Consider the following 16,182-nt stretch of genomic DNA (forward strand, 5'->3'; position numbering starts at 1 on the left):
CTGAGAGGAAATGGAAAAAGGACTAGTTGCAAGTGTCCTATGAAATTCTGAGAGAGAGTGTTTTCCTTCAATTCCAGCTCACTGTCCAAACAGCAAGAGCCAAATATTTCTCTGATATCATCTCAAATAATTGTCATAATCACAATGTCTTATACAGGACGATAAACGCAGCTTTACATCCGGTTGCTAATGCTTTTCCTGATGCGACCTCTGAGACCTGTGAAAACTTCCTGACCTCCTTTATTGACAAGACTGAGGCCATAAGATCCTGCTTCTCACCTCCAGACCACAATCCTTCAGACTCAGGCATGTTTTACACCTTTTGAACAGTTTGAACCTATATTTTTTGTACATTTGTTAGACATACTTTCAAACATGAAGCCTACTAGCTGGCCCATGATATTGTTCCTTCATGTCTTTTTAAGGAAGTGCTAGACACTATTGGTCCTAGTATATTGTCCATTATAAATAGTCTCACAAATTGCAATAAGAGATCTGACTTTTTCTGTAAATATCGCAAATTATTTCTCATCCACAGCATCTATCACCTGTGGGATACATCAAGGCTCTGTCCTAGGCCCCATTTTATTTTCACTCTATATGCTTCCCTTGGGTTGCATTTTTCAGAAATATAACATCTCTTATCACTGTTATGCCGATGACACAGCTGTACCTTCCATTGAAACTTGGTGACAACAAATCCCTTAAATATTGGTTTTATCGTTGATTTGGATCTTACGTTTGATAAATCAATAAATGCAGTTGTCAGGGGTAATTTTTACCAGCTCCAGAGCATTGCTAAATTGAAGCCAATTCTCACCCTGAAGAATTTGGAGACAATTATCCATGCCTTCATCTCCTCCCATCTTATTGCAATGCTTTGTGCATATGATTCTGTCAGTATTCCCTATCCCACCTTCAGCTAGTTCAAAATGCAGCTGCTTGGCTTTTAACTGGCACAAAGGACAGAGCATCAACCCTGTGTTGGCCTCTCTCCATTGGCTACCTGTTAAATATAGGATTGATTTTAAGGTTATTTTATTTGTTTTTAATGAGCTACATGGATCAGCACCCACCTATATTTCTGATCTCATTACACCACTGTCCTTCCAGGCATCTTAAGTCCTCCAATTAATTGCTTTTACATGCCCCACGGTCACGGTTAAAGTTTAAATGAGACTGTGGTTTTCTGTTGCCGCCCCAAAATTGTGGAATAGGTTACCTTTATATATCAGGTCCTCCACAAGTAGCGATTCTTTTAAATCCCGACTTAAAACCCATTTTAATTTTTGCCTGGAACTATTCTTAAATGAAATACGTATTTTCGAAATCACTGGAGAAATGTCACAGTTTCTGCCAGGGCATGCAAACTTATGAGCACAAACGTAAATGTTCAGTGTTTTATTTGTTATGTTTTTCTTTGGACTTCAGAAAGAGTAACTTGCGATTTGGCCTTTTGAGACCTTTTGATAGGAGGTTTTCAGACCTTTTAATAAAACCTGTAAATCCAGATGAAAAACACTTCTCTTTCCACGCGTCTATGACAGGGTGCTTAAACGTAACCACACTGTTTAGCCTTGATTAGCCTTGACTATTTTCTTATTCTATGTTTGATTATTATGATGTATATTTTTGTCTTTGTAAAGCACATTGAATTGCTCTTATGTATGAACTGTGCTATTGAAAGCAACTTGCTTGCTTGGCAGAGATAAATGGATCAAAATATGAACCCTGACCTTGTCTTCTCCCTCTGGTGATGACAGAAGGTTCTTCTCCTCCTGTTCAGGGGTGGGCTCAGCATCTCCGCAAATCAGCTTCCCAAATACCTACACATGCATAAAGACGGGCACACCAGGTACTGTACAGCTTAAACTTTAACAGCTGGCAAACTGACCAGTGAGGTGATACTGTTAGTTTTTAATGAATGAGCGGTACTACAAGCTGACATTACGATTGATTGACAGCTAAACTGACCTGTGAGGTAATGAGGCGGAACACACGTAGCGTCTCAGCCTCGCAGTTCTTCTGCTGGGCCACGCTGGCTGAGATCTGACCTGCGATCTTAATGCTCTCACCCTCCTTCCATCCCAGCACCTTGACTTGGCGCACCCGCAGTGTGTTCTCAGGCCCCTTCAGCTCAACTTTGACCACATGACTGTCCCCACCAGGAAGCTCACTGGTCACCCAGCCAATGTGACGCGAGTCCAGTTCGATCTGGAGAGATGGGGAAATTGGTTAGTGAAGGTTGCGTTGATACTGTGGATAATCAAAATGTTTAGTATGTGCAGCTACGCTTCAATTGTTTTGAACTAGCAGTAGTGATGGTTAGATATATTGTTTGCCAAATTGCACAACATGTAGTGACCAAAATTTGAAACATTAACTGCAAAGGTCTACTGGTACATTTTTCTTGTATTTACACTAGTAATACAGTTAAAATATTACCTATGGACCATTTAAAAAATGAAGCCACACCTGTTTGATTCTGCAGAGGTCCTCCATGGCTTTGCCACATAGAAACGTCATTGATGTGACTTTGTTCTGTTGAGTTAGAGAAGAGCGAGTTGAATAACAATGAACAGACAGTTTTGCCATTACTCTTAGATGGTGGTATCTGACCAATTTGATTTTGGAGTGTAATATATTTTCCACTATTCACCCCAATGTCGCGAGAGTTGTCCACATGCACGGTGACATAGGAGGCATTAATGCCCTTGACGCAGCTGATGGTAATGCTCTTGGTCTTGTTCTTGTCCTCATCACCCGACTCCCAAAAGGTCTCAGTGGATCCATCTGTCAGACTGCCAATCATGGCTGGGCGGCTAGATGTCTTGATGTCCACCCCGCTTGTCAGATCCTTTAGACAAGTCACCAGGCACAGCTCCTGGAACGTCAAAGGATGTTCAACACCTCCCAGCTATTTAGATGGATAAGATTTGATGTAGACATTTCAATTTCAGTTGCATACAATGCATTTCCAATCCTAAATAATATATTATGTCATGGATTTCATTTAAAGGCTGTGTCTTTAACCACTACGCCATAGAGATATACATTTGCCAAGTTGGTATATTGTCTCCACATCAGATCATTTTGTCACGCATTAACCTCATGCCAAGTTTGAAAACTTCGCTAGACACCATTAAGCATTGTGTTAAACTGACTAACATTTCATTTCACGGCACAACAACGTTCGTTTTTCTTTCATTCGTGAATGACATTGATAAAATATCTATTAATACAAGTGACGATAACTGACTTTTTCGTCAAGCGTAAAGACGAGAGAATCGTGAAAACCTCTACTCTTTTACTGCCCAAGGTGTTGTGATCTAAAGCATGCATGGATGCGTACTTCAAAAATCCACCAGAAAATTGTTATAGTTGCAACATAACCGTGTACAGTTTTATTTTAGGCTTACTATAACATAGCTACTGAAGGTTTGTCTATCCAGAACAAAACTTAATGCATAATTTGTTTTGACTGTGACAAGATTCAATCAGTCAGTCACTCAATAATAGACATTCGCTCTTCTTGGTCAGCTCTGCTTTTGTGGTCCAGCAAAAAGAGTAATAATTTTACACACAATACCCTATAAATACAAAGAAAAAACTAGCTAAGAAAAAACAAATATATCAGGCACGTGTATTCAGATCTTTATTCAGCAATACAGTATGTAAAAGCACCTTTGGCAGAAATTACAGCTTGGAGTCTTCTTGATTATGCCTCTACCAGCTTTGCACACCTGCATTTGCGAATCTGTGAACCTCAGGTCTCTCCACAGATGTTTAATTTGGTTCTAGTCTGGGCGTTGGCTGGGCAACTCAAGGCCATACACAGATTCCAACTTTTTCCACAGCTGTGGGCTGTTTTCTTGCTGAAAGATTAACCTTTGGATGTTCTGTGCACTTTTACTACATTGGCAAATTTTTTATAATATGTTTTTGCTTTGTGATTATAGTATATTATGTCGATTGGCAGACATAAAAAATATATATAAACAATCTAAATTCTGTATTATTATGAAATCTTTAAAGCAACAAATGTGGAGAAAGTGGAGAAAGGATATGAATACTTTCCAAAGGTACTTTTCTAAAATAAATATTTTCAGCCACACAAGCCAATACAGTGTACAGTAGTTGCTCTTTAAACCTAGTCTAATGTCATCAGTAATGAATAAGTCTCAGACATCCAGGATCATTTTCATTATGCATCAGACAGAAAGAAAACTGACTGAAACAGGATAGGAATAACTAGACTTTCTGTTGCATTCCCTAAAGTCCAGTATCTACAGGTGTGTTCTGCTGGTTTCTTAGGCCACATCTGTGATTGCCCAATTAAATAACATCTTGGTCCAGTATTAGGCTTATTACAGATCCAGGATAAAACTGCCCAAATTAATTATTCTTCTATTAGATTCTGCCTCACCTGGCTCATGGCTTCATAACCAGACTGCACACTAATGTTGAAACTCTCCTCACTGTCCCCGTCATCTGACTTGGACAGGATGTTGTTGATGTGGTGGAACACGTTGCTTTGGTGCAAGAACTGGTGGTCCGACTGCTTGAACTTCAGACTCCAACACCTGATAGATATTTGGGGACACTGGAATTTATATAGTTGCTAACAAACAGTAGATAAGTTTCATTTGTCCAGTCTGAATTTAAACTAATAACAGGTAGAAACTGTGTAAATATGAATTGTTGGACAATGAAAAAGGTGGTAAAAATCTATAATATAGTCAATATTCAAGAATATTTAAGGCAAGGTTTGAAAACAACTGCCTAAAAACAACTTCCTTAAGTCTGCACCTAGTTTTGTGTTATTAAAAGCTATTGTAACTGTTGCGCTGCTAAGGGGTTCCTAATTGTTACATTTTACTGTCAATATAACATCAACAGTAATTTTCCCGATAGCACATTCATACATATTGCAATTAAAGAACAACTAAATGTTTTTCTCAGTTCAGTTTTCATAGTCAGAAACAAAGATACACAGAGTAACCATCCGTAACTCACTTCCATCAAATGATCGTGTCAACAATAATACTATAATGATATCAGCTCCCATCTCCACAGGCAACGCGCAAGGTACGGTGTACCGATCCTCCACCATGAAAGGAACACAGAACCAAACAGGTGGAGGAATGCTAGTGAGACCAGTGTACATCAGAACTGAGTGAGTAACCTGACAATTAAATAGTATGAAATATGTTATTATGACAGGGGCAAACACTGGCCTCAACTGAAACGTTGCTAACCAAAGACCACTCAAGTTTCCTTTCCCAACTGGCTATGATAATGTATACAGTGCTTGTTTATATACTTTTGGTTCTGATGAGGTACTTTGATTAAACTAAGTTCATGAGGCATTCATAAATTACCCATTGGTGACAAAAAAGGTTAATTCACTGAGCTTAGGGTATATTTGAGTTGAAAGTGGAAGTTGTCTTTGGGCAACATTGTACCTGAGGGCCATTTGTTGCAGGGAGCTGCCACTAGGAAGTGACATCATGAGGTCGGAGATGGTCTGGAGGAGTCGATGGAAGGTGTGAGGAAGGGGGTGGGCAGCCTCTCCTGCGATCACAATATCCGACAGAGGATGCTCACACACACCAAGATCCCTCTCCTGTGTGTAGAAAGAGGAACATCATGTAAATATTCATAAATACACACATCAGGGATGCATTGAGTACAGACATACACTCACCTAAAGGATTATTAGGAACACCTGTTCAATTTCTCATGAATGCAATTATCTAATCAACCAATCACATGGCAGTTGCTTCAATGCATTTATGGGTGTGGTCCTAGTCAAGACAATCTCCTAAACTCCAAACTGAATGTCAGAATGCGAAAGAAAGGTGATTTAAGCAATTTTGAGCGTGGCATGGTTGTTGGTGCCAGACAGGCCGGTCTGAGTATTTCACAATCTGCTCAGTTACTGGGATTTTCACGCACAACCATTTCTAGGGTTTACAAACAATGGTGTGAAAAGGGAAAAACCTCCAGTATGCGGCAGTCCTGTGGGCGAAAATGCCTTGTTGATGCTAGAGGTCAGAGGAGAATGGGCCGACTGATTCAAGCTGATAGAAGAGCAACTTTGACTGAAATAACCACTCGTTACAACCGAGGTATGCAGCAAAGAGGCTACAATTTGCACAAGCTCACCAAAATTGGACAGTTGAAGACTGGAAGAATGTTGCCTGGTCTGATGAGTCCCAGAATTTGGCGTAAACAGAATGAGAACATGGATCCATCATGCCTTGTTACCACTGTGCAGGCTGCTAGTGGTGGTGTAATGGTGTGGGGGATGTTTTCTTGGCACACTTTAGGCCCCTTAGTGCCAATTGGGCATCGTTTAAATGCCACGGCCTACCTGGTGGCAGCATCATGCTTTGGGCTGTTTTTCTTCAGCTGGAACCAGGGCCTTAGGGTGGAGGGAATTATGAACAGTTCCAAATACCAGGCAACTTTGGCACAAAACCTTCAGGCGTCCAGTAGAAAGCTGAAGATGAAGAGGAAGTTCACCTTTCAGCAAGACAACGACCCAAAGCACACATCCAAATCCATAAAAGCATGGCTTATCCAGAAGAATATTAACGTTTTGGAATGGCCCAGCCAGAGCACAGACCTGAATCCAACTGAACATCTGTGGGGTGATCTGAAGAGGGCTATGCACAGATGTCCTCGCAATCTGACAGATTTGGAGCGCTTTTGCAAAGAAGAGTGGGCAAATATTGCCACGTCAAGATGTGCCATGCTAATAGACTCCTACCCAAAAAGACTGAGTGCTGTAATAAAATCAAAAGGTGCTTCAAAAAAGTATTAGTTTATGGGTGTGCACACATATGCAACCAGGTTATTGTAAGTTTTTTATTTTTCCCCCTCAAAGACTTCAGTTTGTTTTTCAATTGAATTGTTCATGTTATAGGTCACATTAAAGGTGGAAAAAGTTCTGACATGATTGATCTTTGTCTCATTCTTTTACATCACAAGAACCTAGCATTTTAACAGGGGTGCGTAGACTTTTTATATCCACTGTATATCCCATCCGAACTGTGTCTTTGAAATTTTTGTTCGATTTGTTATAAAATCAATACCCAATCCAACTGGGATCCGAAGTCGTCCACATTCAATGCAAAATATGCCAAAGATGAGGGATAATCAGATGTTAATTTTGTCAGGTAATTAGGCAATCAGATAGAAATGTGTCCGAAAGACAAAAAGGTCCGCTAAATTGTTTTAACCTGTCTGGCACATCCGTTTTATATTATAGCTTGGCCGGTCTGAGATTTTTAATGTCTACATTGTAGTATTTTCATAAAGACATCCCTATTTAAAAATGTGGAGCGAAGAGAATGTGCATTATACACACATCTCTCTCCCCCACTAATTTGTGGGCGTTCATTTATTTGTTGAACAGGGTACTGCTTGGACACAAATTACCTGGCCTGTGTACATGTGTAGGGCTATAAAGGCATGTGTGGGTTGCCTGATTGTAGGCTAGTAATTAGAGTAAACGTCCCTCAAGAGTTAGTGTTTTTTTTCGTCACCTCACACACCTGAAGTCAACAGTGTTTTAGGCTATTCATTGCGACTGAAAATGATATAATGAATAAGCAAATGCTTTCCAATTCCTTTACAACAGCACAGGTCTAACCACTACACTTATTAACCTACAGAAAAAGCTTCTGATCACATCTCCAATTCTGCTCGTGTAAATACAGTACCTGTCCATCTCTTTAACACAGAAAATACCCAGTTGAAACAATGTTGAGCTCAAACAAACCGATGATATTTATCCTAGAAGACATGCGGTTACGAGAGCTGCATGCAAACGAACTGCAAATTGTAGAACATATGAGTACGATATAAATGATTATACACATCTATTTCGATCTCATACTTTCCTATTGTTAGCTAATTAGGCACATAAAATCAGTACCTGTAAGAAATACCTGATCCGCATATGAGTAACTTCAAAAAAGCTCTTGCCAGTCACCGAAGTGTTCCTGACTACATGTTTTATTTTACAAGTGAAGCGCACATCTCACGTTGTATGCTACTATGCCAATAAACATTCTTGGCAATGTATTGTCAGTGAAGCTGAATGGTCTAGTGGGCAACCACATACATTTAGACATTTACATGTTCTTGTGTTAATGCAATAGAAACCTCTTATTTAATTGTAATGGCTTTTTAAATGCATAAGAATAAAAGTTGTGTAATGGAGAATTGTTATTGGGCTGACAGCCTCGCTGTCTCTCTCTCACTCTCTCTGCCAAGCCCCACTTTAATCGGGATAAAAATGTAAATCGGGATAATTTTGGACAGGATAATCGTGGCATTAAATTCTCATATCGTCCCAACCCTAGTAAGTACCCATCAAGTCAATCCAACTTGAGAGGTGCCGCAGGAAGCATGGGGTGAAATATCTTCAGATTACCTCAACAAATTGACAACTAAAACGCCAATGCAAGGCTGTAATTGCTGCTAATCGAGGATTCTTTGACAAAAGCAAAAATTTAAGGACACATTATTATTTCAATTAGAAATATATTAATAATAATTAGAAATTATTTCTCTTAATTTTGCTATATTTCATTTTCAAAATAATTTCATGTATGTTTTCATAAAAAACAAGGACATTTCTGAGTGACCCCAAACTTCTGAACGGAAATGTTAAGTGGTGAAAATACTCGTCTTGTACCATTACCTCAAATTAAGAATAATTATTTATCTAGATTTATCTAATCTCTTTTGCAAGACACCTGCGGAAGACCTCAACTAGAAATTCCCCCAAACCTAGCACCCATTTTGTGATTGTGATTATGACATTGTCACGTTAACTGTCAGCAGGTTCAGGAGACTCAAGGATCGGAACCACCAAGGCACATCCCGCAACTCATTTTTCATGCCCTTAGGCCTGGGGGATATGGCCCAAAACGTCACAGTATGTTCAAGATTCTTTGTTGATACGATATTAGTGACAATATATTTATTTAGATATCTATTTCCTCATTATTATCTCAAAATATACTTTACAAAAAGTGTCAGTGTTTTCTGCTGCGTGCCAAATCAAGCAGTCAGGGAACTCAACTGGATGAAAATGTTTCAGATGACACAAAATATTTGATAGTGTTGCCTGTCTTTGTCTGTACTACTTTTCAGCATAACTTGCATACAGTTCATTCTTGTTCTTTATTAGAAAAAAAACAAAATCAGTTTTTTGGTAGGTCCTCTCTTGGTGAAAATGTCTTTGTCGGTAGAAACTTCTCCAATATCCGCCATGATGGACTTCTTCACTAGCAGCCCTCGGTCAAACCATGTTACATAGCTATTTCTGAAAGCTAGTAAGCGAACAGCTAATGGGCATGCACTTATTGCCCTCTAGTTGTCTGGTCAGATGTTTTAAAACTGGACTATGTGAGCTTTCCGGATGAAGCTTGTAAATGCTTTTTTGCATCAGATATGCACTATGCAAAATTAGCAATATCAAAGATTACGTCATTTTTTAAATTATTGCCCAGACATACATGCCCCAACATGTTTTCTTAATAAAACATCACCTGCTCAATCACAATTTCTTTGTTTCCGGGTGCTTTGTTCTCTTCCTCCTCCTCTTCTTCAGGTTCAAAGGGTGAAGGGGTAAGGGAGGCGACAAAGTGCCACAAGATGTCGTGCAGTGAAGTGGTCTGGATCACGTTACATAGGAGCCAGTTGAATGCCTGACAAGGGAAAATGATCATTTATAAAACAAACAATTACATACAGCAATACATCACAGAAAGAGATTAGACAATACAGGGTGAATATACACCGATCAACCATAACATTATGACCACAGACAGGTGAAGTGAATAACTCTGATAATCTTGTTTTCATGGCACCTGTCAGTGGGTGGGATATATTTATCCACTGCTGAAAGCACCAACAGTGGGCACAGTGGATTGAATCACGTTTCCTTTTACATCACGTGGATAGCTGGGTGCGTATGTGTCGCTTACCTGGAGAACACATGGCACCAGGACACACTATGGGAAGAAGGCAAGCCGGCAGAACCAGTGTAATGCTTTGGGCAATGTTCTGCTGGGAAACCTTGAGTCCTGCCATTCATGTGGATGTTACTTTGACACGTACCACCTACTTAAGCATTGTTGCAGACCATGTGCACCCTTTCAACGGTATTCCCTGATGGCATTGGCCTCTTTCAGCAGGATAATGCTCCCTGCCACTAAGAAAAATGGTTTGAGGAATGGTTTGAGGAACACAACAACGAGTTCAAGGTGTTGACTTGGGGCCTCCAGATCTCCATCCAATCGAGCATCTTTGGGATGTGCTGGACAAACAAGTCCGATCCATGGAGGCCCCACCTCACAACTTAAAGGATTTGAAGGATCTACTGCTAACTTCTTGGTGCCAGATGCTACAGCACACCTTCAGCGGTCTAGTGGAGTCCTCGACGGATCAGGGCTGTTTTGGCAGCAAAAGTAGGACCCTTTTTGCCGCCAAACAGATACACAATATTAAGCAGGTGGTCGTAATGTTATGGCTGGTCAGTTTATATGTTCCACTCAAAACTTTGTGCTATACAACTGTAGATAGCGTTAGCATGAATATGTTACGTTAGCTCGTGGAGCTGACTAACTGAAAAACAACACATTTAATTTTAACGTTATTATTAATGTTAGTGTCAAGGTTTTCATCGGGAAGAGATGGTCGCATCTACTATCAAACAAGATGGGTGTAACATTTTATAATGTGTTTCTACAGCCCTAGATAGGTGTTTCTCACTCATTCCATACTTTTCCTTGTGTAAGCAATGAAAGCCCATTTTGCGTAATAATATTAGCTAAGAATAGGATTTGTTTTAATTAGGAAAATAAGCATACATTGAAATTCAGTCATTAAGCCCATTTTATTGACTGAGTTGGATAAAGGTAATTGATGGACGATAGAACTAGTTAAATAAAATTCAGTGTTTCCCATTTACAGATATTTAAATTGTATAAATTGTAGTCTACTGCCATAGAAAAACCTGTTTGTTTTATTCCAGGCCACACGTAGTGTACCATTGTTCATGCATCATAGCAGGTGTGATGCTGTCGTTTCTATTAATGAGTTTTTAACTGGTTTCTTACTTGATTCTGACAGAAATGTATGTTACTGAAATTGTTAATTTTGAGACGACAAAAACAAAACATTTTCACTAAATGTTCTCTCCCCGCTCTTCACATGGCTCTTTGTTTGACTAGTATGCTGTCTTTCGTTCTCTCCTTCAGGTGCAATGACAGGAGCAGGGTTGGTGCTGACAATTACAAACTGGTTTCTTAATTCTGACTGAAATGCAGCGCCGGAAAGAACTAAGAGACCACTGCACCTTTTTTTTTCCTTTCCAAGAAAGTTGAAAAGGAAAGTTTTGAGTGAGGAACAGAAGAGTTCAATTTGCAGTGGTCTCTGAATTTTAACCCTTCTGTTCCTCACTCAAAACCTTTTTTGAATTTTTTGGAAAGGAAAGAAAAAGGTGCAGTGGTCTCTTAATGCTTTCCGGAGCTATATGTTAGAAAAATCGTTAATCTTGAGCAAAATAATTGAAGATATTTGTTGTTATTCCCATTTAATGCCAAATGTCAGGTTATGTGTACTAGTATCTTTGATTAATGTACCTCCATGGCGAACACTCTGCAGGCAGACTTGCGGAGAGCATGTTTCATGGCTACTTCCAGACCTTCAAGATCATGGTGCTGAATGACAAAGGCCAGGACAGGCCACTGAAAGTTCCTCTCGCCTTTACTTAGGGATCCATGGGCCGAGATGAGACGGGACAGTTCTGGGGATGGGTGGCGGAGGAGAGAGGAACCTAATTCTAGAGAGAAGGATAGTGTTATGAATACAACCAAAAAATACATCAATATTACATACAAAGTGATGTAACTTCTAATGAATCATTCACATACTTTGAAGGGGAATAACAGCAAATATGGAAAATGTGCCATGATCATCAATCATGTTACAAACCGAATGTTCTCCCACAGCAAAAAATACAATAGAGTCAACCCCAGTAGATTGACAAACATTCTGATCTATGTGAAATGAGTGAACAGCAGCCTGTGGGCTTACTGCAATCAACAAAAGCTTATTCATACGGACTGTAGCATACCATTTTAGACATGCGCAACATAAGGTGATGCAGTGCAGCTGGTTTATTATATATAATTCTATCCAGAAAATGTGTCAGCAACTTTAAAGGGTCACAGATGGACCTTTCATTAAATTTAATTGTTTCTTTTTTTGTCAGTGTGAGCTGGGAGCTTTCAAAAGACACATGGTGTTAAATACTTATTTATATTTCATTCCCAACATAAAACCCAGCATTGCCAAGATTATTTCCAGAAGGCACTAGAAGTCCTCACACAAGAAGCCTTTGCAATTAGTCTGACATGTATTAATTCAAGATTAAACACCTTTAAGCTGATAGCATTGGCAACAAGCAATGTAATAAAAAGAAACACAAAGAAAACATGCACTTTTGAAAAACCTTTTAGTAAATGTATTCTTTGACACAGAGACTGGTTGAAAACCACTGGTCTCCAGTATGTCAGCCAGTGAGCTAAATCAGTGTTGATGCAACAGGTCTTAAGCAATGCTGTTGGCTAAACTCTTCAGCGAGTGTTGGAAAAAATAATGGGGTTATCTCCGTAGTTAAATGTTTTCAATATCCTCAACCTACTTCCTTACTGAAAACTACTGGACCTTAGAGGTGTGCATGGGAATTGCGATTGCTGCTGTTTACTCATATTGGCATACATGTCAGAAAAAGTATAATTGCAACTGAAATGTATTACTCATAGATGTTTGTTATTCTACAATGTTTTATCTAGCACTTCAATAAGGAGAAAAATTTAACCATTTCATGTAAGTCTCTTGCTACGTCAACGTCACTCTCCCTGAGTGTGAGAGCTTTAAGCTAAGAAAGACAGTCCAATGAAGACTGAAAGTATTTATGAATCTTGACACATTTTCAATACCTACTGTTATTCCCCTTGATTATAATGACTGTAATGACCATTACCATGTTCTTCTTTTTAATAAAGTGTGTGTTCACGGTGAGGTGAAAAATATCTATCGTTTGCATTCAAATCCCTTTGTTCAAACGACTGCACTACTTAAAAGGATTTAAGTCCTATGGTCTTTCCCTAGTTGTTCAAGGGAAAGATTTACCCACCAGCATCCCCACTGTGGACTCTGCGTCTGGGTACAGCTTTGATCCTGGCTGGAGATGCAGAGTGCTGCTTGTCATACTCAGAAGCTACCACGGAGTAGGAACGCTGGAACACTGTCCGCTTGGACAAGTCACTGTCTGTGATTGGGCTGGTCTCCAGACTGCAAGAAATATAGGCAGGGAACTGTTAAAAATTCTATTTAGTACATGATAATATATAAACACAACATAAACAATTGCAAAGGTTAAATTTCACACAAAAACCTCCTATTCATAGAAATAAAACCAATAGATCCAAGGGTATGTAACCCAGATAGCAAAGAATATCCGCACGGCAGCTGCAATGTCCTGTTTGTCCCTCTCAACTCCTTTCAATATTATTTTTCTTTTGGCCCAGTAACTAGACAATGCATTTACCTTTTATCCATAATCTGTTTTTCATTAAGGTACTTTACTTTCTGGATGAAAGGTGTCGAGGTGTGTTGTACATTCCATTAGCTTTGCACAGTTCAGTTATTGTTTCATTACTGAATATGCAATCTCTGCAGTGAAATTAAAGCTGTTATGTTTGTTCCCCCAGCTCATCAAGTACTAAGCTTTACAACCCAGCAGCAAATTTGCTCTGGCAGCATATGGGTGAAAACGCTGGAGGAATGTAATACCTTGTGCTAAACTAAATGTTAGATTTAAGTCCAATTCATTAAATGTATGCAATAACTTCAAACATATTTTTACTTCAATGATTATCAATAGGAGAAAGTCATCGCTTTGTTATTGGCCCTTGGACTTCTCTGGCATCTCGTGTACAGCATGAAGTTTTCAGCTATGAAGGTATATTCTAGGCCTGTTTTAATGTCCAGTGTTTTAACAATATTGAAAATAGTGCCTTTAGTTGTTGTTTTTTTATTTATTTAATTTTTTAATGTAGATTTCCAGAGACAGCAGAATGAAAACCAAGCTCTGAGGGAGGAGAACCAAGCTCTTGAGGGAGGAGAACCAAGCCCTGAGGGAAGGCAATGCACGAGCAGGTGAGAACATGCACTCTTTCTTAAATTTTACTTTTTTGTGTGTAATGTAGGTTCAGAATTACCATATGCCTTTCATTTTGTAGCTTCGGATGACAGCAGCTCACTTCAAGAGCAGGTGAAACAAGTTGGGACAATGTTGAAGACATTTGCTCGCACTGGGCAATCAGGTACAACTTGCAAACAACACCTATGGTTGTTGGTTTAATTCCCACTGGGGCCACCTGTACATGTAGTAGACCTAGATATGTCATAGTTTAGTATTTGAGGGACCAGGACTGACTACTTTATTATTTTATTCTGGAAACCCCTGTAGGTGTGTTACGCGTTTCCTGAAAGGAGCATCTGACCGTGAAGTTGGAAAAAGTTGCTGCACAGCTGAGAGGGACCCACAGCCGACCCCTTTGGAACACTTTCTTTATCCTGCAGTCAGTAACATCAAGAAGCCAGAAGTGCCAGACTACACCCAATCCACAATGTTAAATGTGGAAATTACTTTTTTTTTGTATTTTAACTTGAGTATTGGCTTATTTCATTCCGTCAGTGCTTAACGATTCGTTTGGAAATCCTATTTCATACCTCTGATACTTGATATTGCACATTACCTGGTACCAAATATTCTACTTACTCTGTTTTTAACATTAGCTTTTTTCATTCTGTCACAGTGGTTAACTGTTATTCTATTGTTAAATATAGCTTGTAAATCTTTGTGCCACAGGTCAGCATTGCAGTTATAATGGTCTGTTCTACTATTGTTTTTACCTCAGTATTTTTATATATACAGGTGCTGGTCATAAAATTTGAATATCATCAAAAAGTTGATTTATTTCAGTAATTCCATTCAAAAAGTGAAACTTGTATATTATATTCATTCATTACACACAGACTGATGTATTTCAAATGTTTATTTATTTTAATTGTGATGATTATAACTGGCAACTAATGAAAATCCCAAATTCAGTATCTCTGAAAATTAGAATATTACTTAAGACCAATACAAAAAAAGGATTTTTAGAAATGTTGGCCAACTGAAAAGTATGAACATGAAAAGTATGAGCATGTACAGCACTCAATACTTAGTTGGGGCTCCTTTTGCCTTAATTACTGCAGCAATGCGGCATGGCATGGAGTCGATCCATCTGTGGCACTGCTCAGGTGTTATGAGAGCCCAGGTTGCTCTGATAGTGGCCTTCAGCTCTTCTGCATTGTTGGGTCTGGCGTATCGCATCTTCCTCTTCACAATACACCATAGATTTTCTATAGGGTTAAGGTCAGGCGAGTTTGCTGGCCAATTAAGAACAGGGATACCATAGTCCTTAAACCAGGTACTGGTAGCTTTGGCACTGTGTGCAGGTGCCAAGTCCTGTTGGAAAATGAAATCTGCATCTCCATAAAGTTGGTCAGCAGCAGGAAGCATGAAGTGCTCTAAAACTTCCTGGTAGATGCGTTGACCTTGGACCTCAGAAAACACAGTGGACCAACACCAGCAGATGACACGGCACCCCAAACCATCACTGACTGTGGAAACTTTACACTGGACTTCAAGCAACGTGGATTCTGTGCCTCTCCTCTCTTCCTCCAGACTCTGGGACCTTGATTTCCAAAGGAAATGCAAAATGTACTTTCATCAGAGAACATAACTCAGCAGCAGTCCAGTCCTTTTTGTCTTTAGCCCAGGCGAGACGCTTCTGACGCTGTGTCTTGTTTAAGAGTGGCTTGACACAAGGAATGTGACAGCTGAAACCCATGTCTTGCATGCGTCTGTGTGTGGTGGTTCTTGAAGCACTGACTCCAGCTGCAGTCCACTCTTTGTGAATATCCCCCACATTTTTGAATGGGTTTTGTTTCACAATCCTCTCCGGGGTGCGGTTATCCCTATTGCATGTAGACTTTTTTCTACAACATCTTTTCCTTCCCTTCGCCTCTCTATTAATT

General features: G+C 39.5%; 1 protein-coding gene across 1 annotated transcript in view; it reads right to left on the reverse strand.

Annotated features, from left to right (window-relative positions):
• The window catches only part of mycbp2 (MYC binding protein 2), a 331,873-nt gene that overhangs the window by 36,214 nt on the left and 279,477 nt on the right, over window positions 1-16,182 (reverse strand). The window contains 9 exon segments of the mRNA XM_020054739.3: window positions 1,737-1,826; window positions 1,975-2,214; window positions 2,476-2,541; window positions 2,660-2,884; window positions 4,427-4,583; window positions 5,466-5,626; window positions 9,570-9,728; window positions 11,667-11,866; window positions 13,226-13,383. Coding sequence (XP_019910298.2) covers window positions 1,737-1,826; window positions 1,975-2,214; window positions 2,476-2,541; window positions 2,660-2,884; window positions 4,427-4,583; window positions 5,466-5,626; window positions 9,570-9,728; window positions 11,667-11,866; window positions 13,226-13,383 — 1,456 coding nt within the window.

Source organism: Esox lucius, chromosome 16 (genome assembly GCF_011004845.1).
Source record: "Esox lucius isolate fEsoLuc1 chromosome 16, fEsoLuc1.pri, whole genome shotgun sequence".
NCBI lineage: Eukaryota > Metazoa > Chordata > Actinopteri > Esociformes > Esocidae > Esox > Esox lucius.